Source organism: Heliangelus exortis, chromosome 2 (assembly GCF_036169615.1).
Source record: "Heliangelus exortis chromosome 2, bHelExo1.hap1, whole genome shotgun sequence".
NCBI classification, from domain to species: Eukaryota; Metazoa; Chordata; class Aves; order Apodiformes; family Trochilidae; genus Heliangelus; species Heliangelus exortis.
In genome coordinates this window covers 18064324-18087785 of record NC_092423.1, presented here as the reverse complement: position 1 = coordinate 18087785, position 23462 = coordinate 18064324, and the positions used below count along the sequence as shown (strand labels likewise).

At 39.1% G+C, this 23462-nt stretch overlaps 2 protein-coding genes across 32 annotated transcripts in view; one reads left to right on the top strand and one right to left on the bottom strand.

Moving 5' to 3' along the window:
• The window catches only part of KIAA1217 (KIAA1217 ortholog), a 199660-nt gene extending 186622 nt beyond the window's left edge, over positions 1-13038 (top strand). For 21 of the 26 annotated variants that reach the window (XM_071735025.1, XM_071735041.1, XM_071735016.1 and 18 more), the window contains one exon: positions 388-1996. In XM_071735025.1, coding sequence (XP_071591126.1) covers positions 388-873 — 486 coding nt within the window. In that variant the 3' untranslated portion in view covers positions 874-1996. Of the gene's footprint in view, positions 1-387; positions 1997-12103 lie in introns of those variants that run through there. The other 5 variants (XR_011724152.1, XR_011724151.1, XR_011724150.1 and 2 more) reach the window with 5 other exon arrangements.
• Positions 7128-23462, bottom strand: part of ARHGAP21 (Rho GTPase activating protein 21) — a 107217-nt gene continuing 90882 nt past the window's right edge. For all 6 annotated transcript variants that reach the window (XM_071735010.1, XM_071735013.1, XM_071735011.1 and 3 more), the window contains 17 exons: positions 21612-21770; positions 21375-21477; positions 21249-21285; positions 20575-20700; positions 19372-19656; positions 18280-18344; positions 18051-18199; positions 16450-16592; positions 16196-16351; positions 16009-16087; positions 15513-15586; positions 15338-15427; positions 13578-13703; positions 13336-13377; positions 12905-13010; positions 11094-11125; positions 7128-9681 (listed from right to left, as the gene is read on the bottom strand). In XM_071735010.1, the coding sequence (XP_071591111.1) occupies positions 7954-9681; positions 11094-11125; positions 12905-13010; positions 13336-13377; positions 13578-13703; positions 15338-15427; positions 15513-15586; positions 16009-16087; positions 16196-16351; positions 16450-16592; positions 18051-18199; positions 18280-18344; positions 19372-19656; positions 20575-20700; positions 21249-21285; positions 21375-21477; positions 21612-21770 (3500 nt within the window). In that variant the 3' untranslated portion in view covers positions 7128-7953. The remainder of the gene's footprint in view (positions 9682-11093; positions 11126-12904; positions 13011-13335; positions 13378-13577; positions 13704-15337; positions 15428-15512; positions 15587-16008; positions 16088-16195; positions 16352-16449; positions 16593-18050; positions 18200-18279; positions 18345-19371; positions 19657-20574; positions 20701-21248; positions 21286-21374; positions 21478-21611; positions 21771-23462) is intronic.

Below are 23462 nucleotides of genomic sequence, written 5' to 3'. Positions count from 1 at the left end.
GAGCTGGGAATGCTTCTGTTCAGAGTCTTTACAGGAAGCCGTGGACACTAACCTGTCAGTGTAACAGATGGCAGTAGATGTACACTAACTCTCTGGTCAGACGTGTCTATTCACACCTAAATAACCCAGAAGCATGGCCAACGTAGCGACTGGTCTATAACCCATAGATTGCGCCTTCTTATAGAAGATTTGTTGGTTTTCTCTCTCTCTATGCACTCTTTGTTGGGCACTTTGGGTTTTCTACCAGGTCCAGTTCACAGCTGCAAGACCTAGCTCAGGCCTCGAACTGTTAATCCTTATTCTCTGTAGGGCTGGTTTCCCAGGTCCTGTTGGTTTATCATGTTACTGGCTTTCTGACAAACTGTCTCCTGCCATCTTTATTTGCAGGCTAATGGAAGTGCTAAGAAAGCTGGTGGGGACTATAAGGCTACTTCCCCTACCCTACCTGCTTCTAAGATCCCATCCTTTTCTCCCACTTCTGGGAAAAGCAGCTCAGCACCTGCTTCTAGTGGTGACAGCTCTAATCCCCCTACTAAATCCTCCATTCCTTCCTCTAACCTTCTCGGTCCTCAGACAGGTCGCATAACTTACTCTACCTCCCTCATCCCCTCTGTCTCTAATGGCTCCTCCAAGTTCCAGAGCCCCACTTACCCAGGGAAAGGTCACCATCTCTCCTTCTCGCTACAGACTCAAAATGGCCGGCCACCCCCTCCTTCCTCCTCTACCTCCCCCCCCTCCTCTACCTCCCCCACTTCACTGAACCAAGGTGTGAAGAGCATCAGGACAATCCACACACCTTGCTTCACCAGCTACAAGGCACAGAACGGAAATGCCGGCAAGTCCGCCCCCTCCGCGGCCAAGGAGCCGTCCTAAAGGCCACGCACCGCACGCGCCCAACTTCACCACGGCTTTTTTTGTTCATTTGCAAAGAATCCGCAGCCAATATTTTAACCAGGGAACGTAACCATTTTGCTGTATTGCTGGAGGCTTAATACTAATCACGTGCTAAATACTGAATTACTACACTAGATTAGAGTGAAGCTTTTTTGTAAAACCGTTGCTGTTGCGATGATGAAAGAGCGTTTCCTTCTTACAGGCAGCACCTCTTACAAAAAAGTGTGCAGGTGTGTGAGTGAACGTGAGTGCGTGTGCACAGAGGTGTACTGAGCATGGGGAAATGTATGGTTAAAAATTTAGTAAGTTGTTTTGTATAAAGCTATTTTTCATTATGGGGACTAGAAGTGAACAGAGATATACTAAAGTGTGATTGTACACAACTGTAAAACAAACTAAAATATTTTTCTTTTATTTTGGTGTTATTTAGGTTTGTTACAGATTTCTATTTTTGTCAACAAATGTCATGGTTCCTTTCTCGAGATCTTTTTGCCAAAACATTTTGATACTATTGTAATGTACATTTGAAAGTAGTATGCTGGACAGTAAACCTCTACACAAGAAACAACAAGACTGGTCTTAGTGTGTATGAGGCAACTCAACTGATTGCACTGCCATTCAGATTATATTTAAGAATTTGCCAAGCCAAGGAAAAAAAAATAAATAGTTTTACACATGTAGGTAGTTGCCGATTACTTTTTTTTTCTTAGCTAAATCCACCCCTTTTCCTTCAGTTTTATTTTACTGAGACCTGGTAACCTATTAAAGTATTGCCTTGTGGATTTTAAAATGTACACTTCTGTACTGTTCTGTATACTGGCAAACTTTTGTACATACCTATAAATATATATAAATTAATAAATGCTGTATGTGGCTGGGCACATAGAGTAGTTTTACCACACCAAAGTTAATTTTTATGCATGCTTTAAAATATATATGGGGAAGGGTTGAAAAAGATGGATATCAGCCAAATGGGAAAAAAAGTAAGAAGCTCACATAGCTCATGGTTTTGTAAATAAATTTATTTGTATAACACAATAATGTAATATACAGAACTATGATAAGCAAAGATCTTTACAAAAAATAAAGGGCTGCATGCTTATGTATTTGTATTTTGTCACTTTTAACTTTTATAATTGTCTCAATGAGCTGTTAAGCTGTTTGCCAGAAAGCATTAGAACACCAAGAGAAAACCTGACTTTATTTTCCCCACATTAAAGCCATAAATAAGTATTGATTTTAAAAGGGGATCTTTCAAATTCACCTGAACAGAAGCTAATTGATGGAACTCCAGCTTAGAAAAGTGGTGGGAAAAAAAAAAAAAAAGTGTTTGTTTTTTTTTTAAAAACAGTGTTCCACTGTTTATTGTTTTATTACTCCTTGTGAAACAGGTTCTTAGAAGTGTCATTTCAAGGCTGAGCCCTCAGATGACGAATCCTTTGCAGGAGTAACTAAAGGATATAAAGGTTCCGTCACACCTCACAAGCTGACTCAGTCTGGTTCTGGTTCCAGCAGGGTGATGCTCTGTTCCAGCCCTTCCCCTGGCCCAGCAGTCAAGGCCCCAGGGATGTGCAGAACAGGGTCAGATGCATCAGATGTGAGTCCAGCCCGGGCCAGGCTGGGTGGCTCAAAGGCAAAGAGAAGCCTGAGTCAGAGCACTCACACTGACAAGCCAGAGTGAAACCTGTTCCCTTCCTGCCAGCACAGCAAAGCAGTGGCTCTGAGGCCTGCTCTGGGAGTGCCTGATTTAGGTGAGAACAACCTCTCAAAAACTTCTGTCACACTGCACAACCTGGACCACAAACTTCCCAAGGTGTCTTCTACTTTCTAAAGTGCTGAGCAGGTTACTCTGCTCTGAAGGGAACAAGTCTGATCCAGTGCCCTATCTTGCCACCAGGAAGGGATATTGCACATCCCCACGCAACAGGCAGTAAACACAGAGAGCACCAGAGGCTGAGTACCATGCTTCTCCACCATGGTATGCAACACCAGTTCAAATTCAGTGATGGCCATAATAGGTTTTGTTCTATTGGTTGGTTCTATTGGTTTGGTTCTATTTTGTTGGTCTGACACCCCTCAGGGAGACCGTGCTTACTGAAAAACAGTAACTTGCTTATACCTGATCCTCTGAAATTCTCTGAGACCCATCCTCCACAAGCCCTGGTACAGGCAGGCAGGGTCCCCAACAGCAGACCATGGCCATGGCCCTTTGCTGCCCTGCTGTAGGTACCCATGGGTAGTGGCTCTGGCACTGCTCCAGCTGCTGCTTCCCACAGACATTTTGGGTGAGGGGTACAGCAGCAAACTCTCCAGCTCTGTTTCAATTGTGATGCTGACAGTAGTGGTAAATAACCCAGGATCACTGCCAAGCCCCCGGGTGCACAGTGGGCAGGAAGCAGTGCTGTGCCTGACAGGGAATCACAGCTTGTGGTGGTGGAAATTGCCATCGGGGAGTGAACACAACATCCACACGCAGCCTCAGCTACACTGCAATGTGCACATCTGCCAGCACCCACCTTCTGTGCCCTTCTGCATCCCACCCTCAGTGCTGGGGTGCAGCATCCACCAGGAAACCAACCACAGCCTTGGAGTTTTGAAAGCTGATCAGTGTTTAAAAAATGAGTAAGTCTGTAAGTAAATCCATTAAGCATGGAAGGAAACACCATGTGCCAGTGATTAAAAAGCCACATTTCTCACAGCAAACCAGTTATGAAGAGGCAGTGTTAGTGGAGATGACTGCAACCAGTGAGGGATGAAAGCCACTGTGCAGCCACCACTGCAGGAGGGGGCTTAGTGCTACGGGAGCAGCTCCCAGGCATGGTGATGCTGCCTGTGCTCCCCACGGTGTTCAAAAAGGGACCCTGCAAAAATGCAGCCCATCCTCCTTGCTGTCCAGCACATGCAATGCCAGATCAATCTCTCACCAGTTCTTGAGCAGTTTAAAGATAACGGGGGCTCTTCAGAAAAACAAACCCAGCAGAGTACAAGACCTGCTAGCAGTTGCTCTTGCAACACAAGTATCTTCTTGGGCAGCCATCAAGCTTATTTTGCATTAATCCTACTGGTTCAGACATGATGAGACCTCACTGCTCCAAAAAAATCAGAACTGAAGCTCTCACAGCTCCCATTTGAGGTGGGAGAGGTTGGCAGGGGAGCAAGACCTTCCTGCTGCCCGTTGTAGTCTGAGCCAGCCCAGGACTTCACAGCAGAGTCAGCACCATCCTGGTGCCAGCTGACTGTACTGCTGGGGACTGCAGCAGCGATGAGGCAACTCAGGACCTGACCCCTGCTCTGGGCAGTGGGAATGCAGAGTAGAAAGGGATGCATAGGGCAGGAACGAGGAGAGACATTTCTGCCTAGAAACATTCCTGGCCAAAATCTGTGACTCCCACCAAGAGGCAGCTCTTCCTGTATGCTTAAGAATCTCATTGGTTCATTAACAGCTGATCAAGGCAGATTTTACAGCCTCCTGACTGAGCCTCAGGTACATGCAACACTTCCACAGCGGTGCTGTTTGAAGTCATTCGCCTTCCCAGCCAGGCATCAAACTGTACCCTTCTCTCTGCAAGCTGGCACCATTAATTACTTGATTACTATCTAAATGGTGACAATGTAATGACCTGGCTTTAAAAACATGAACACAGCTTTTTATAGCAGATGAGGCCACATTTCACACTTTCCCCCAGGACAAGTGGAGAGAGGTTCTCCTTAGATTGCTGCAGACAGGAAAAGACCCTTACATGCAACTCAGCAAAGGATTGTCCTTCAGCTTCGCAGCAGTGTGAAAGGAATTATAAGCAGTCTGGACAGTATCTTAACTCCACATTATCAGTGCTGGGAGTGATACCAATGGGGTCTGTAACAAACCCTTCAGAGAGGCTTAAAAAGCTGGAAGGTGCTGTGTGACTGCCACCAGATTCCCTGCCCCCTGAAAAAAAAGAAAAAAAGGATTTTACACTAAACCACTGATCTTTGCTGGAACAGGAACTGCTGTTTGGAACCATTAAAGAAATCCAAATACTATACTACCACCAGTTCATCCTTTGTTACCTCCCCATCAGATCTCAGGCTGTCCTTAATGATTTGCAGCTACACAGCTCCAAGCAATCCTCAGATCAAAAGTATTTTCCAAGTCAGTTGAAAAAAATAGGCACAAACTGAAATACAAGAAATTCTGCTTACACATTTTTTTAAAAGCCCCTTTCTACCATACACATGATCAAACACTGGTACAGATGCCTATGGAGGTGGTGGAGTCTCCAACCTTGGAGATACTCAAAACCCAACCAGCCCCAGGCCTGAGCAACCTCCTGTGGCTGCACCTGCCTGAGCAGGGCAGGACTGGGTGATCCCCAGAGGTCCCTGTGCCCACCTCAGCTCCTCTGCAACCCCATGGAGCTGCTCACTCTGCTGAATCCTGCTTCCAGAGAAAATACTGGCAGCGTTCACCTCAGGGCAGGTCATTGCATTCACTTCCCTTCCTGTGTCAATCAGAATGTCACCTTTCTCTTCCAGAGGAGGATGGGAAGAGTTAACACCCAGAAGTAAGGGTCTGAAACAGCTGCTGTTAAGATCAGGTCATAGCAATGGCTCCCAAAAATGTCTCATCTCAACTGCCAACTCTGGCTTGAATTTAAGGTGATGCTGAATTGTAGCAGTCTTCAAAGAGGAAAAATCAGTGTTTTCTAAGCCTTGGATATGCTGCCACATTATCTTTCCACAGGTGGAGCTCAGCCATCACTTTTCCCTGAGGCACCTGACAGACTGCTCCCTGCATCCTCCCTCTCCCTCAGCTTCCCAGGCTATCTTCTCCAAGACTGGATTTCCATGGAAAGAGGGCAGAACAAGGGCAGTCTGAACTTCTATAATCCTTTTCTAACACTCCCATGGATATCCCTTACTTTCATCCAAGCTCTGCAACTGTTCTGCAGCTTCCAGTCAGTGCAGCTGCAGCAGATGCCATGGAGGCTGCCAACGGCTTAAATTTATACCTGTAGTGTTGTCAGCCAATGCAATTCCTGTTTTTTGTTCCTAAGTTTTAAAATTTTTCAAACCTTGTGCTCTGCTCCAGCCATCACGATAAAAGTTTCATTGCGTAAGAGTTGGCAGCCCTATATCTAGACTCAGGAGTTAAAGTAATTATCTGTAAACACAACAAAATGAAAATCAACTTGAGCCATCAAAACAGCTATTGATCAGACTAAGATGCAGCCCCCCAAGACCTCTTACATACCTAACTATGCTGCTTCACTGAAAAGCCCCCTGTGGCTCACTGTGGATGCTCAGCACAGACTCTAAATAAAGATTCTGAGGCCAATGATAGGACAAAATCTGCCTCCAGTAAGAGCTGATAGGTATTTGCTAATGAATTGTATTAACAGACACATCACAACAGTACATTTTGAATTCTCATGTTCAAATACACTTTACTATTAGGACTAAACCAAAACTATCATCAATTACCTTGTGTTTCACAAAACATTCCCATTCTCCCTGCACTGCCCACGCAAACGCTGCCACAGCGCTGCCTCCCTCACCCCTCCCAGGGGAAAGACATTTTAGTTGAGAAGGAAACCATAAGAATGTGAACTGGTACCACATGCACACAGTTGTGCATTGAGAACTTTCACTGAGATCCTCAACTGTCATTTCTGAAGCTTGACAGCTGATTTTTATAATTTCTCACAAGGATCAAAACTACAGTACATGAAGCCACAGAAGTGTTAAAGTCACTTCAGAAAGAAACAAAGTCTGCTTGCAACTCTGTCAGCCTACACATCTTAGTTACTGTAATTCCTTCTCAGTGACACATCAGAACATCGGTAGAAGTAAATTTTTCTTTTGTTGTTCACACTGCTCCTTGCTTATTTACCATCAATGCAGGTTTAATCCTCTGTCAAGAAAGTGACATTTCAAGACCTGGGAATACCCAAAGTGATAAAGAGCTGCTTTGTTTTCACGTAGGAATGCCAGAAAACGGAAGAAACTAAAAATATACCAATTCGCTACATACCTCAGCATCAGATAATGTATCAAGATGAAAATATTTAACCCTCTCTCCTCTGCTAACCTCCTGGTCCTCAGCCCCCGAACAGGACTTTGCAGAGGACTTTGCACCTTCCATCCAGGAGCTACTGCAAGGTCTGCAGCCCCGGGGTCAGTTGCCCACTGCAACTCATTAAATGTGAAGGTCTAACACTGTTCATTAGAATGAATTTACATCACACAAAGAATCACCAAAACAATTTTATTTCCAGTGTTTAAGTGGGTATGCACACAGGCATGATACAGGTTTGGATTCATTAGGTCTTCATGCAGAATTATATTCTCAATAAAAGAAACCAGTTCCATCCAGTATCCACTATCTACACGCCTATGTTACAACATTTATATCAAATCTGGTATCTGAAGAAAAGATACACATGTAATATGTACATTTAAGTTACTTATTTTACAGAAAGATTAAAAATTCAAGTCACATAAAACTCAAAATCTGTATTAAAATTGGAAATATAAAACTCCAATATTTACTGGAATGCCTAAGGAATGGAAGCTCTGTAGCCACCTGTGTTAACCTTTGTAAAATGTAATGGAACTCGTTAACAGTAAAATGCATTCATTTGTTTGTAGTAAGTTTCTCTAATTTAACAATATGGCACCCTAACAAACCAAATGAATTTATGATGAGGCACTTGTTAGTGACTAAACCAAAAGAACAATTTTTCTGCATACTAATGCCAGGCCAACTCTCAGTCCAAAAACCATGTATACACTACACAGCATGTTGCATCATATGCTTTGTTCAACATTTGTATGCAGCCATCAAATATAGTTTTTCTTAAAATATATATATACTTTAACTTTAGTGTTCTTCTGGCTGTGGTAATGCACTGTGAAGACGTTCCACAGAGCATATTGATGAAACCAGCCCAAATGGAGGCTGCATAACAACAACAGTACAGGAAAATATATATATAATGTACACACACACATACACACAGTTACTGGGAAGTGTAACAGTAAGTTAATGAATTGCTGTAGTGGACATATCTCCCCATTTCAAAGATACTGGTAGAATCGAGATCTAACCACTTGGGTCCCAGACAGTTTATGAGGATGGGCATCAACTGCTGGGCTGAAGTTGTTTTTGTTCATATTCTGATAATTTTCACCATTTACCTGGTCTGGTGGCTGAAATGGTCCCAAGGGTGGTGTTCTGTTAATTAAAGTCAAGCTGCTGGAAGAACTGCCTTCATCTGCCTGCAACTCCTCAGATAAAGGCAGCTCTGCCTGCGATACATCTGCTAAGCTCATGTTCTCAGGTCTGGGCTTTCCAGTTTCACCCGTATTAAGGTCAGTTGTGCTAGTGCGTAAACGCTCTCGTGCGAGCCAGTCCGAGATGGACAGGTCCTGTGCTGGGCACTTGGGCTTCAGCCGGTTCACAGCCGAAAGCTCAGCTTCTCTCTCTCTACTTTGACTTGGCTCTTGAGCTTTCCAAGCATTCAGGACACTTATTTCTGCAAAATCCCTCTGTCCTCCAAGGGTATGCCTTCGCCTGATGTTTTTTCTCTTTGCACTCTCTGCAGAGTTAGCTTTTTGATTCCCAACTCCAAACATGTCATCTGCAGACGATTTGAGTCGCAGCTTTAACCTATCTGTAATTTTAAGCCTCCAGGTAGGTTCTTTGTCAGCCTCACTTCTGGCTGATGTAGCTAAACTGCTCGTCGATCTTCCTTTTTTCATGATGTCAAACATTTTGGTCACAGTAGGCAAGTCCTTCTCACTCTTTGCATCCCCTGAACCCTCGCTGTCTGTTTTGTGCCGTGCAGACTTTCTCCTGGACAGTGTATCACATTCAATAAGTTTGTGTGAGCTAAAAAGCCTGCGACTCTCTAACTTTGGTGTTGAACTTCCCTCAGTACAACTTACTTCACTTTCTTCAGAGTTCCTCCGACTGGTCTTTACCACTTCTGAAACTTTCCCCTTGGGCAGCCTTTCAGCAGCAGCACTGGTGGCAAAGACAGGGAAGTCACTTTCACTGTCTGTCTCCATAGGACGCCCTTCGCTGATCAGCTCGCTTCTTTCATCATCAGCATCTTCTCCCTTGCTTTCTGTCACCGACTGCACCTCAGGGCTCAGCATACTGGCATCTAAACCAGTTAAATACATAGTAGATGAAGTAGTTGAATAGTCTGAGGTGATGGAACTGACATCAGCTGCTAAAAACTCACTGTGTTTAATTTCAGGGCTGGCTACTTTTTTGCATGAGTATCTGTGCTGGGAAGCCTGGGAGGAAGTGCTAAGCATAGTGCCAGAGTCAGACACTGTCTCCTCAACCTGGGAAGAAGATTGTGAAATAGGTATTTTAGGGTTATTCTTCTGTGTGGTTTGCAGACAGCTGAGATTTGGTGACTTTGTACATTTCTCATGATAAGGCAGTGAAGGTTCCTCTGACAGGATATTTTCTTTCTTCAATGTCTTCTTTTCATCCTTTACAACATTCCCATCTTTTTTACTGCTGTTCTCTTTTTCCTTCAGGACAAACATCCTATGTTTTCTCCCTAAGTCTCTCTCTCTTTCATATTCCCCTTTAGCTATGTCCTCTTTTGTTGTGTCACGAGATTGTTCTGCAAGCTCCTTCTTGAAAAACACATTATCCAACTCATCCTCTGAGCTGCTTGGTTGTGGTTTCTCTTTTGTTTTTTTCCGCTTGCGACTAGCTGCTGCGAAAATGGAGGACACAAGCAGTTCCTTGCTATACTGATCCTTTCCAGAACCCCAAGAACCCTGTTTAAAAAAAAAAAAAACAACAAAAAAAGTCATGATTAGAAATCAAAGAAACATTCACTAGCCTAAAACTTTTTAAAAACACTTCCCAAGCTTCAGAGCAGAAAATCTACCTTTATTCAGAAAGTATTTCCATGCTTTCTGTAGTCTACATGACATGGCCCAAGTTGTAAATTCTCATCCTGAGAATTCCACTTTTCATCTGAATCCCTTTAACTTGAAGAACAGTTTGTGTATACAGCTATTTAGTTTTTAATTGACTAACAAAGTAAGATCTGTTAGAGCAAGACAACCTTTTCACGATAGGTTCGTAATAGGAGCAGCTTCACAGGTGCAGTCCCAATAGTAAGGGACTTTCAAGGTATCTCACCTAACTTCTCAACTTCTCCTGAAAAAATTCATCTTCCACCCTCCAGGCTGAGTTATTAAGCCATGTGGATTCAATAGTACCAATACAATGAAAGCAACCCCTTAAATTTAGATGCATGTATAGGAAATTAACAGAAACAAACTTCTTCCTGATTTTCAAGGGATCTGCCTTTAGAACAGCAGAGAGGCAAAAATGGCACAAGTACAATTATTCCATTTGATAAAATTAATTAAAAAATACTTTTTAACTACACCAACATTACCCCCTAGCCACCTTCTTCCCTGCTTACTGTTCCACTGCTGTGCTGGCATCTCAACTATAAGCCAGGAGAACACAGTGACTCCTGTTCTCAGCTCAAAAGGGGGCAATCAGTGATACACCTAGAATGCACACCAGCAGAAAAACCTGTGCCATGTGCTGATGGCTGACTGAGGTCAGCTGCATGCTGTCATGTCACCCAGGGTTAGCAACTGAATGACTGAAAGATCCACCCATAGGTCAGGTAACTCTGGTGTTACACTGAGGACAATTAGTTCAGTAGCCCATGCTCCAGCCTTATTCCCCCATCTACTAGGCTGTCCTTCCAAGCACAGCAACGCTGCCTGAGGGGATCTTGCATAGCAACCTTTAGCCACAACCTTTGGCTTCCTTTAAGAAGAGCTCTTCTGAGCTGAATTCTAGATGTACTTTTTTCCCTCAGCAAAATAGGGAAACACTGCCTGGGGGTAAATAGTATTCCAACAGTGACAGGGAGCGTATTATTTACACTTACCTCTACTAAATTAGATGTAAAAAGTAGGTAAGCTTTGGAACCAAGTTGTCTATACGTGCAGACAACTACTTTGGCAGATGCAGCTAACTGCAAACCAGTGACATTTTTCCAATGTAACACTTCAAAATTACTTGATGAGAAAACAGTATTAACACTTATACAGAAAATTCTACAGCTCTGTAGTATACCTACACATATACTTTTAATAAAGCAAGCAAATATCTAACAGTTACTAGAAGGTGTGAAACATCATTTCACAAAATTATTTACCTTAGATTTTGCTGAGTCACTAGTAGCTGAATCTGTGGAAAAATTAAAAAAAACAAAACAATTCTACTTAGTTCTGCGCAATTTTTTCATTGTTGCTACAGACAATGCTGGACTTATGGATAAAGACAAGCACAGAACAAAATGTGAAGCAAATAAAACCAGAACAGAGTGAATAGTCAGAGCTCACAAAGATGCAAGCTGCACCACAGAAAGCCACCGCCATGAAAGGATGCTGTGAATTGTAGGCAGAACCAGCTCAATGATAGGAATGGCAAAGGAGCCCTGTTCTTCTAAATAAAAAACAGAAATACTAATGTTTAATTCCATGTTTTAAGTATACAGCCCCTGCAAAACCGCAGCTGAGAGAACTTTTCAGGATGGCACAGCGTCCTGTCCTGAGATTCAGGACACACAGAGCAAAATTGAATGACTTAGTACTGCTGGCTGCCCTAGGTACAAATCATGGTTCATGGAGTTGTATTCTTTTTGTGACGTTTTAAAGGAATCGAGTCATATTTTGTGTGTAAAACCCCAATCATACATATCTCTCCACCTCTCACTACGTTTAGGTAAAATTTTATTTTTAATTCGTCTGGATTTCAGCAGCTACCAGTTTTGTCCTTTTCTGTAACAAGCGCTATTATGGAATGAAAAATGGACACCATAGTTTTACTGTCTCGCAAAACCCAAGATTATACAATTATAAAGGGGGTAGTAAGGGGCTAGCACAATGACTAAAAAGTATGAACTTGCATGTGTTCCACCTCTAGGGACTTTCTCCCTAGGAAGAAAGAGCTGAGCCCCCTGCCACACCCCTTTTTGACACATGGCTAATGCTTTATGACTAGAAAGACTGGTAAGACCATACCATGCTATTTCTCCTCAGGGTCTGCTTCAGAGATAACAAGAAACAGCAGAAAAACTTTAAAAAGTAGCATTGATCTGTTTAAAAATACTCTTAAAAGAAAATTTACAGCACAGATCAACTTTTTTTTTTTTCCATTTACAAGAAACGGGGATTTCTGCAGACAAGGCAGCTACAGTGTGGGCAACAGTCCTCCTTCTTCCTACAGTTCCAGCTGTCCATCAGTGACATCACAGAATCCACTAATGACATCACCGTGTGATAGACTCCTCCCACTTCGCCTGTTACAACATCAGTATAAAGTGATTGTTTCAGTAAGTGCTGAACAACCCTTTGAAAACTCAAACAAGAGCTAGAGATGAAGGGATAACATTTGTGGGATACAACATGCTGGGTTAGTGCAATAGTATAGTGAAGGAAGAGGGGAAAAAAGTCACCAAAAAAGAGCCTGCAATGCTCGTCCTTAGCCACAAAAGAGGATGGCATTTATAAACAGAAGGAAATCAGCTTTAGTAAGACATACTGCAACATACTCAAAGTGTCCATCACTTAACAAGAAAACATAACTCAATGTTTTGCATTCCTAACGCTGGGTAGGATCAGTATTAGAACAGCACTGAAGTTCAGTCTTTCTGCCGTCACAACAAACCACTTTACAGCACCATATCTGCTTCACCTCACGATGATGAATGCATGGGTTACTGTGAATAAATAAAATAGTATGTGCAAGCCTCATCTTTTAATGATTATATTCCTGTTTGACAACAAAGTTCTCCAATTATATCATGCATGATTATCAACAATTCAAGTATTTAAGAACTGTTACAATCTTTTGGAAAAGAGAAAACCAGTTTATTAGTAAAAGAAAATAAGAAGAGAGTTACAGTGGGTTAACAGAGAAGGTTATTCTAGCCTATGGACTAAACACTGTCCAGGCAAGAGTTACCTGATACGTCTCCAGGGGATACTCCCGTTCTTCCAATGTTGGTGAGTAAATGATCTATGTTTGGCACTGGCTGAGATTCTACAGTGTTTTCCTCCTGAACTGCTGTCTACAGTTAATAAACAAAGATCTCTTCATCATCGTTTCACAATTAGTTCATTACGATTCAACAGCATATAGAAAATTGCATTATTCACCTGAGGACACTCCTCATGTGCTCTTATTTTTCCATTTTGCTTTATGCTTTTAAAACAAATTCGTGACATTTTTTATTTTTTAAATCATTACTGCAAGAACTGGAGAGCTAAAAAGGTGCTTCTGAAGCGCAAACCATACAGTGATGTAATAAGAAATATACAGGCATTCTAGAGGCAGCAGAAGCAAATTCTAAACTAAGATAATTAGAACACAAATATTTAGGACACAATACTTACAAGAGGTTCTTCTGCATCATCTTCTGTGAAAAACCAGTCATGCTACAATTTAAAATAAAAAAGGTGAAAACCCCACAGGAAACACAAAAGCCAAATGTGGAACAATCAAACATGGACATAATTAAAACTGATATCCTGGAGAGTTTGAAGGATAAATACCAGATCCAAACTGGCCCAGTAAGAGAAAAGCTGTTGACCTGTGTACAATCCTATTTCTTAAATATTGAAATGCATGCACTTACTTTTTGGATGAGTGTTTCTACTATTTTATATTGGTCTGGCATGTGCGTAACCATGTGTGTCATGTTATCATCTGATGTCCTCACGAGTGTTGGACCAAATACTATTGCCAGGTTTCTTGGTTCCATCTAAGAAACGAAATATTTCCACATCATACATTTATAACATACATTTATAATGAAAAAACCCAGTAATAAAGGATATGTACATCAATTTAACACTGTTATATCTGAGAAGGTAGCACATTACTGACTCAGCTGGGATGTTGCACTAAACTTAAACCCTCCTATACACACCCACAATAAATGCATCCAACATTTCTGCATCTCATAAGTCATCCTGCCTTAACCCACTGGCAAGTAAATAGCTCTACGAGCACAGAAAATGCACAAACAGATATATTCTTTACAGTTTGGGGAGGATTTTTTTCTTTTTCCATAAACACTGCTTTTTTGCTTAGAAACACTATTTTAAGAATTGTTTAAAATATATGTAAAAAGGCAGTAGTACTTCCCTACTTGTTGGGGTTTTGGGCTTTTTTTTTGTTGGTTTGTTGCTTTTTTGTTTTCCCCTGAAAACATCTATGTGACACATGAAATAATCAAGCTGGTTATCAAACACTGTATTATGTCTACTGACAACTCACTCAGTTTGCAACTACTTTGGAGGAGGCAGAAGCAATGAACACCACAGACCCAACACATACTCGGAAGACAGAGTTATCGGATCATGTCAACATTATTCATCCACTTAATTTACTTTTAATGTTACATCTCTTACAAATAATTCTAAAAAAGCAGAATACTTACCTTCTATTTTTGCTTACTTTTCTGGCTTATATTTTACTGTAGTGACATGGAATAGACCAATAATATATAGGAGGTGAAGTCCTTGTGCTTACCAAAAGGAAGTTGCAAACATGACACAAGCCCCTAATGTTCTATTTGACTTGAACAAGTCATGCAATTTTAACATCACACTTTCCTCTAGCCTTATATATTCCATGATGTTAACATTACTTAAACATTTATACAGCACACATAAAGTGAAAAATGTTTACTTGCACTATGATTTCCTTATAACATCAGTGTAATTCCACTAAAGGTTATAATTAAATACTTTTATATATACACAAACATATTTCTCTACCATATTTATCTAGAAGGTACTACCTGTAGAAGTGATATTGAAACCTAACATATTTACTTGAACTGAGTAATTTTCTGATCTTTTAAATGACTTAAGATTGGCCACAGATTGACCACTACCACCCTTTACATCATGAATTTTCTTTCTTAAAAATCAGTCAAACCAGCATCTATGGGGTACTCAAACATCCAATTACACCAAATCCTAGTCTTAAATATTACTCAAGCATCCAGGAAGCCAGGCTTCATGCAAAGCTGGTGCAACAGCCTCTGCCAGCAGGTTCATTCTGACCATAGATATTCACCTGGACCCTGCTCAGGCACACATGTGCTGGTGTCTAGGTGGGATGATATGAAATTTACAGACTTGGGACAAATTAAGGATATAAGAAGTTATTACCACAATAATTACTACCAGTTTGAACAAACGTTATTTGCATTAAGTAGGTGCATATTTTGCAGCAGTCTTCAGTCTAATCCATGAATCTTCTCAACATATGAAAGGTCTTAATTTTACCCACAATAAATTATAACCTTAATTGAAACTAATCCTTTATAAAAACTGTACTTAATGAAAGAAACAAATTCAAACAATAATACTTTTTTTCTGATACCTTGTTCTTTTCTGAGTTCTCTGCCACTGTCTTCAGATGTGCAGAAAGAAACTTGAGAGTCTCATAGTGATGTTCAGGTAAATCATGAATCTGAAACAAACAGGTGTGATCCAGAACATTAAACATTTCATGCCTACTTTATAGTGCACCTATAACACACCTGATTTCAGCTTACCAATCTCTTCAGTGTTTTCAGTCGCTCAACAGGATCTTCTTTTCTATTGGCATCTATGAAATCTGCATATTTGTCTGTTTAAAAAAAACAGAAATCAATCATATATATATGACTTTATTTTATATATATATATATATATATATATATATATATATATAAGATCACTGGAAGTGATAAATTAGCCCCTTATATTGTATATAATACAGTAAGATGGCAGTGGGAGGGAAAATTTTTCGTAGAATATTGCAACAGTAAAATTGCAAATTTTTTTTTGTTCTTTTCTTTCTTAATTCATAATTCTTTAACCAGAGACATTCTGCTTACAGCTCTCATTTTTAAGCTCTATGATTGCCACGATTCCCTGCTCGTCAGGAAAAACAAGGGCATTTATTGCCTTAAAGTGATTCCACTGGATTTTCTCTCGAATAACCTGTAAGATGCAAGACTACTGCTCAAGAGTCATTCTTGTGACAAAATTGTAACAGAAACAACTTACCATTGGTAAAAAGAGGTTCTGGAAGCTTTCTGAAGAAGGATTTCAGCAAACTGCTTATCACATTCAAGTCTCGCCATTTCTAGACATTTAGAAGAAAAGGACAGACATGCCTTATATTTCTATAATCACAACACAGCCAGATGTTTTTGGGAGTTCAACTTAGAAACAAGCATGATCGAAGACTTACATCATCATGAACATCAATGTCAGTCATTCCTTTGTTGAGCTCTTCTTGCATACTTGAGATAGCAGCATTGTTTCCAGGAACTCTGTAAATACCTGTGTACTCAAGACCCCTTTCTTCAACTAGTTTGCAGCATATATCAACGATCAGCGGAATATACTGAAGAAAAAGAAAAGTTATAGATACATTTTGAATTAATTAATACTAAATGTCTCTTTAAATAATAATGGATAAAAAAAAAAATTGTCCTTCCGTACTTTGTTGGTATGAGCTGGAGGGCAGTCATCCAGTCTAACACCAAATGTTCCTACAGCAGATGGCTTCTTTTCAAAAGTCTTCCTCATAATGCTTGGAATGCCTTTTCTCCATGTCCCTTTGTCTTTTGGTGGGCTTGTCTCATCTTTTTGTTGTTAGCATTAGTGCAAACAAGGAAAAAGAGAAGAAAAATAGGAGCATTTAAGTCACAAAAACTCCTGTTAATACAGGTAATAGATTTGCAAAAATCAAGTGACACCTCCTACATTTTTACCTCTTTTACTCACCCTGCTATCCACAATAACTCACTAAACATTAGTCTGTTAAAACATACCTTCTTTAACCCTTCTGGGACTGAGAACATACATTTGAACATACACTGCAAATTTACAAAAGCGAGTACTGAATGTTACTATGGAATTCCATCATTCTAAGACTACAAGTACATAAACTGCACTTTAAAAAATTTAAAATCTGTATTTATTAAAACAACATTAAGTATCTATTCAAAAGTGTTTCACAAAATACCTATGAAATTATATAGCCATGCTTACACCTGTGCAGATCTGCTCATCCTATCAAAAATTACCCCATTTTAGTCCTAAATAATTCCAAACACGACTCAAAGTATTATCGATCCAAAAATCAGATTAGAAGTTCAGTTTGTGTTTCTCTTCTATACAACAGCAAATTACAATAGCAAATACAATAGTACTTCCATCTTATTCAAGTACTTCTAGAAATACTCTTGCAGCAGATTTGATATCTACTTAGCATCTGAAGCTTTGTTACATGATCTCTAGCATACTAGGAGCAAAGGAATGGTAATGTAAACCAGAGTTCCCTAACAGCTTAAATCCAAGGCAGAATTGTTCAAAAGTGGTTGATCAGAAGTTATTGCTCAACCAGTTGCCTGGATTTGTAAGCAATATCCTTATAAGCAGGCTGCTCAGACATACCATACATTTACACATTCTGAAAAAAGACACAAGAAGTATCTTAGAACACCTGATGGAGTTCAATAACAGATTTAAGTCTGCAGTGTCAGCTCATAGAAAGGCTTTTTTTTTACAGCTCAGTAAACATGATATTGTTCTAGAAAAAATACTACAGTTCCAATCCTGCATTTTAAGATTAAGAACAAAAAAAAAAAAAAAAGAAGAATTTCTCTATTTCTAAAACATTTCTGTGGAAAACTTTGGGTTTTTAACAGCATATTCCAAATACAAATTTACCTTGTCACATCCAAGTCAGCTGGAGACAAAAGTATGAATTTCAGCCAAAAGTATTTCCAAAGCTTGATAAAATTTCCATTGCAAGAAGCTTAATACCTACAATTTTACTACTGTTAACACTATATATGGGAGAGGACTGGAATACAAAGCTTCAGGGATCTGAGAAGACCTAAATTATATATCTAAGATACATCTAAATGAAGTAGTTAAGAGAAATCAGTTATTTTAGTTGTAGCTTGAAAAAAATAAACTGGTTAATACCTGGTTTGCAGCTGTATATGGGTGAGTTCAAAAGACCTGAGAAAGGCACCTCAATGGCCTCACCCTAAGGCCATAAGGAACTGAAGAAATACACAAAACATACAGACCTTTAGTGAGAACTTTCCTTTCAGACTCATCCTTAGGAGAATGTGGACTTTGGGTCCTCTGCTCTGCTTTAGTTCCAAGCAGAGTCTGTCTGATACTTAGGCTCTGGCGAGGTGTTTTAGGAGATGGCTCTGTTTTGCTGCTTGAAGAACTACAAGATACATAACTTCAGTAAGAAGACATCAGACTAAGTAGTGTACAAAAACTCCTGGTGGCATATAATTCACCTACCTCATCATTGTGTTGTATTCTTTAATCCTTCGACTAATGAGATCCCTACTAGTGACACCAGTATCCTACAAAACAAATTAAGACCTAATCAATCTTAAACAATACAAAACTTTTTTTTTTTTTACTTTAAGAATACAATTAGCTCTTCCTGTCAATCAACTGCATATGAAAAATTAACATTTCAATACAGTTTAAAAAGAAATCTAATAAGCAGTCCTTGTGAACAAGACACAACATTTAAAAACCATGAGAAAACCAAAAGTAATTACAAACTAAATGCTGCTATTAAGCCTTTTTTTTTCCAAAGCAATTCAATCTGATGAAATCCTGTTTAATTAACAGTAAGTTTTAAACACACCCTACTACTCTGAAAAATCCAATCATATGTACACATAAGTACTGATATAACCACTTATTACTACACATGCACCTGAAACAGCCATGAATTCATGTGATTTTATCCATCTGTCTAATAATATTTATTAATCTGTTTACCTTTGAATAATTATTTCAAATCTAAGTAGATGCACATAATCCTAGAAATGAAAATACTCCTCTGCTGCTTCTCACCAAAATGAAAATGCACTGAGGGCTACACAGATAGATATGTTATGTACAATAGTGTATGTTTGCCCTTTGTAATTAGCATAAACATTTAATTCACAGAAGCATCAACATTTAATCAAAGGAAAAGGAATCCTTCAAAGTTTAACATTTAACAACTGAGAAACTCACACCGTACCACTGCGCACGTTACTTTAAAATTCAAGTCTGAAGACACAACATCGTTTCTAACACTGAAATTATCTTTTAAAAGGATTTTTGAAAGATAATTTTAACACAAATTGTATATTTTGTCAAAGTGGCAATGATATTATGTAATTTACTTCAGAAGACTCCTCTCTTAACTCTTTAATGAGTTACCTTGCTTTTCACCTCATTTTCATGTACCTTCCTGTACATATTTTGGTCTATTGTTTAATGGCAAGTATTTTATTTTGTTCAGGTATTAAATTATAAAATAATTGTATTTTCTTGTAATTAAAGACAGGAACTATGGCTCTTATCTTACACATTATATTATTCAATTACCTCATCATTTAAGTTGCTGTTGTCTTGTATTGCTTTAATCCATGCTAACATGTTATCTCTGTCCTCAGCTTGAAACAGATACTCGCAGTCTGATGTGGTGAGTCTAAATACATTTTTCCTCTTGGTTTCACAGTAAGAGATGTCTATCAAACAAGCATTGATGCTTATAGGTTGTTCTTCTTCAGATGGGGTCACTTGTTCCTTTTTATCTTTGTACAAATAAAGTGAATGACCTCGAAGAACAACATACAATTGCTTCCATGGTCGAATGCTCCCACCAACTCGCTGAAACACATCAAACGATATGTCAGTTTATTTGTTAAAATGAATGTTTCTAGATTAAAAAAAAACTACCTGCAGAGTTTTAAAAAGAAAGACTAACCACCCACCTATACCTTTTTTTAAAATGACCTGTGGAAAGACCATACAAAAGTAGTCTTTCTGCTCTCCATTAGATGAGCAAATTGCTCAGTAGCCTGCTCTTCCTGACCATACATTTCACAGAGGCATTAACACAAGTATATTAAAAAAATATTTACTTGACCCCTGCCCACGCCTTCTAAACTTCATTCCAGTCACACTTATACTTACACACCACTGCAATTCCCAACTCCCAATTTGCCCTGTTACCCCGTACTTGTGCAGAAGGTTAATCTGAACTCATCTTCACAACATTCACATAAACTACAGCTTTTTTCAAACTACTAGAAACTAGAAAGAGATCAATTTTTATAACTTAATTAGTCATTAGAAATTAATTTACTTCCCTGATGCTTTGAAATGTAAAGTTAGAATGGCAGAATTAATGAGATTGGAAATGACACTCAAGATCTTGGAGTCCAAGCTACTAAGAGTTATCCTAACACTGCCAACTAACTCCACCACTAAACTATTTCCCTTTCCGTGAAGAAATTTTTCCTAATATCCAACCTAAGCCTCGCCTGGCATAACCTGAGGTCATTTCACCCAGTCCTATCAGTTCAGGAATTCCCAAGACAGGTCAGAAAGCAGGCTGTAAAAGAAGCTGAGGAATTCACTAAAGTCAATGTCAAAACCTAAAATTTTTTCAGCTTTATTGATTCTCAAGTCCCCCAAATTTTAATTAAAAAAACCAAAACAGAATGGTTTCAGGTTTCTTATCTTGCATTTCCACCAGCCTCATATTTGTGCTAGAACATAAAAACCCAAAAACATGACAGATACCTTTCCTTTGTCTGTAACAAGCTGACGAAAATGGAGCCATCCTTCTTTGGAGGCATCACCGAAGACCTCCGAGGAAGAATCTTTTCGGGAACCAGAGTCTTCTGAAGATTTCTGGCTGTCTGGGACCTGAAGAAAACATCACAGAAAGAACCCCACAGTGTACTTCCCAATAAATTTCTCTGTAATCCCTACATTCAAGATGTTTTTCTCTTTAAAAGCTGATACCTCATTCAGCAAAAAGTCTGTAAGAATATTCCTCTGGGCAAATTAAATTTCTAGTTTCCATACAACAATAGGGACCTTACATATCCCAAGAATACTTTCGAGAAACTACAGCAGTCTTAGACTCTCATTAGTAAGTGTTCACAAAAGCATGCCATAGGTATGCTTTTTTTACAGAAGCTGAGGAAAATTTAGAAAAATCAAGGACAACGTGAGGAGCCTAGAAAAAAAGAGACCATGTTTGATTATGCAATACTTACATCACCAGTTAGGGAAAAGACACTAAGTATAAAACCCAGTCATAACTAAGAACCATCTAATAAGCAGCCATTCCAATAAACTTTATGTCTGTGTTTAACACATCACTTTGCATAACTGAGTTGCATAGTCCATACAACTTGTCACAGTAGTATGTGTAAATCTTACAAGTTGTTAAGTACATATACACCTACCTTAATCCCCTTTAAACTAGATACATGCTTAATGGATCTGTTGAGAGAAAAACAAATATTAAAATGAGATTTTATGTACTTTAAGAAACAGATCTCCAAATTAACTGATATTTTTCCCAAACTTACGGTTTCACATCTTCTCTGTAGTCATCCAGTCCTTCATCATATGACTTTGATCTCTCAGTTTTGGCAGCAGGCTGGCTATCCAGAACACTAGGCCGGATGGATTCTACAAAATTTTTTTTAGTATTAAGAACTTAAATCCCATTTTTAGGAAGCAATAAAGTGTTTATAACTCTAAATTCTGTTTTCCAGAGTGTAAAAGGATAAAGCTGAAAGAAAAATAATGAAATCAATACTCACCATGATCATGTGAAAGCTGTCGCCGAATTAAAGGGATTGGAGATGTGGGACTGGGAGGAACAGTTGTTACAGCTGGTGTTTGAGAAGCAGATGCAGAAATAACAGCAGAAGCAGGAATGTGTGCAATATCATGGTCAATACTAGGGCTAGTCGGTTCATCTACAAAGGTAATATGTCACACATTAAATATTAAATACATTTTATTTATTATTATTAAATACATCCAGTTCGAACTGGACAGCTGTCTATACTTCTCAGTATAGGGATACTGGGTTAAGTATCTTCAGCAGAAAGTCTTTCAAACAAACATAAGGGTTCAATTCATTCACATTATCAAATGTGGTTTTTTTAGGCTTTTCTTTCTTAAAAAAAGTTATTTCATTTTGTAAGAGAATTAATTGCACATTAGAGATAAGAGCAAAGAACTTCATATCTGATTTTGCTGTGAGTGAATGAAAGAGGAATGGTTTGCTGAACACCTGTATTATTATTTTCAAGTAGACTATTTTTATAAGCATAAATGAAAAAACACTTGTATCAGTAAGTCTAAACTCAAGAGGCAGATAAGTACAATTTCCTACAATAAAACATGGGCATTCAGACTACTGAAAACAGTTTGATTTAAACTGTTTAAAGTGTTCAAATAATAAAGGCAAATTACAAGCAAACAAAGCATTTTTCCAGCACCCAAAGAACCAATCCCCCCATCCTCCATCCAATCAATAAAGAAGCAAATATTCATACTTTTGAAAGATGGTACTACTACATACCAATTAGTTCTTCCACTAATTGTTCATACAAACAATTGCATGCCATACACACCCAGCACTTCCCAGTCTCAATAGCCACAAGGGTCACCATGAATGATTCCAGAAGGCTTCAAGTATCTCCAGTATTTAACTTGTGTTTTACAATATGGAATTGCAAAGATGCATTTGCAATAGTTCTGAGAAAAGAGTCATAACACCTTCTAGAACACATTACTAGGACTAGAAAAATAATTCTACTTCATGCTCCAGCAGAAGAGGGGATGGTGAAGGAAAGAAAAAGGAGAGAAAAATCAAGTCACGAGCAGGGGCTGAACCATACTGCCATAATGAATATGAATGTATTCTAGGTGCTAAGAATTGTAATATGCAGAGCTACTGAAAAGCCTATTGAAATCAATGAACACTCACAGACAGAGGTTTATTCTTTGCTTTGTGCAAACACAACTGCATGTGCTGCATTGTGCTTTTCCAACAGCCACTAATAGTTCTGTTAAGGCAGCACTTGCACATTGCCAAATTTTGAATGTACATTTAAACCAAGGCAATAAAAAAATTACCGCATAGGATAGCCCTAAATTGTATGGAGTGGAAAACTTTTTAATTTTCTAAATTATAGGCCAAAAAAGCCTGCCACATGAAAACATCACTGCAAGCTAGAAACCATCATAAAGAGGGAAAACAAATGAATTCACAGCAGTATGATACAATTAAAAACATCTTAACATTTTGCTTGCATCCTCAGTGATAAAACAGAAACGTTTACAGACCTCTTCAGCAACCAGGAGACAGGAAAGAACCTCAGTTACACTTGATTTCAGAACTACAATAGTTCACTGTCCTATTGCCTTTTATCATTGCACAGCTTCCCTGCAGCAAACACTGAACAAACTCACTGAGCACTTCTTTAATTTACAGCATTCTAACTGGAAGTGCTCAGCTTTAAGTTACTTATGTTACAGACTTATCTCAGAATATCACGTTTCTACTCCCAAAAGTTGCAAAAATGCTGGTGCTTGGAATAAATCTGCACAAGCTGTGAATTTGAAAGCGTTAAGGCACCAGTACACAATTTCTAACAACT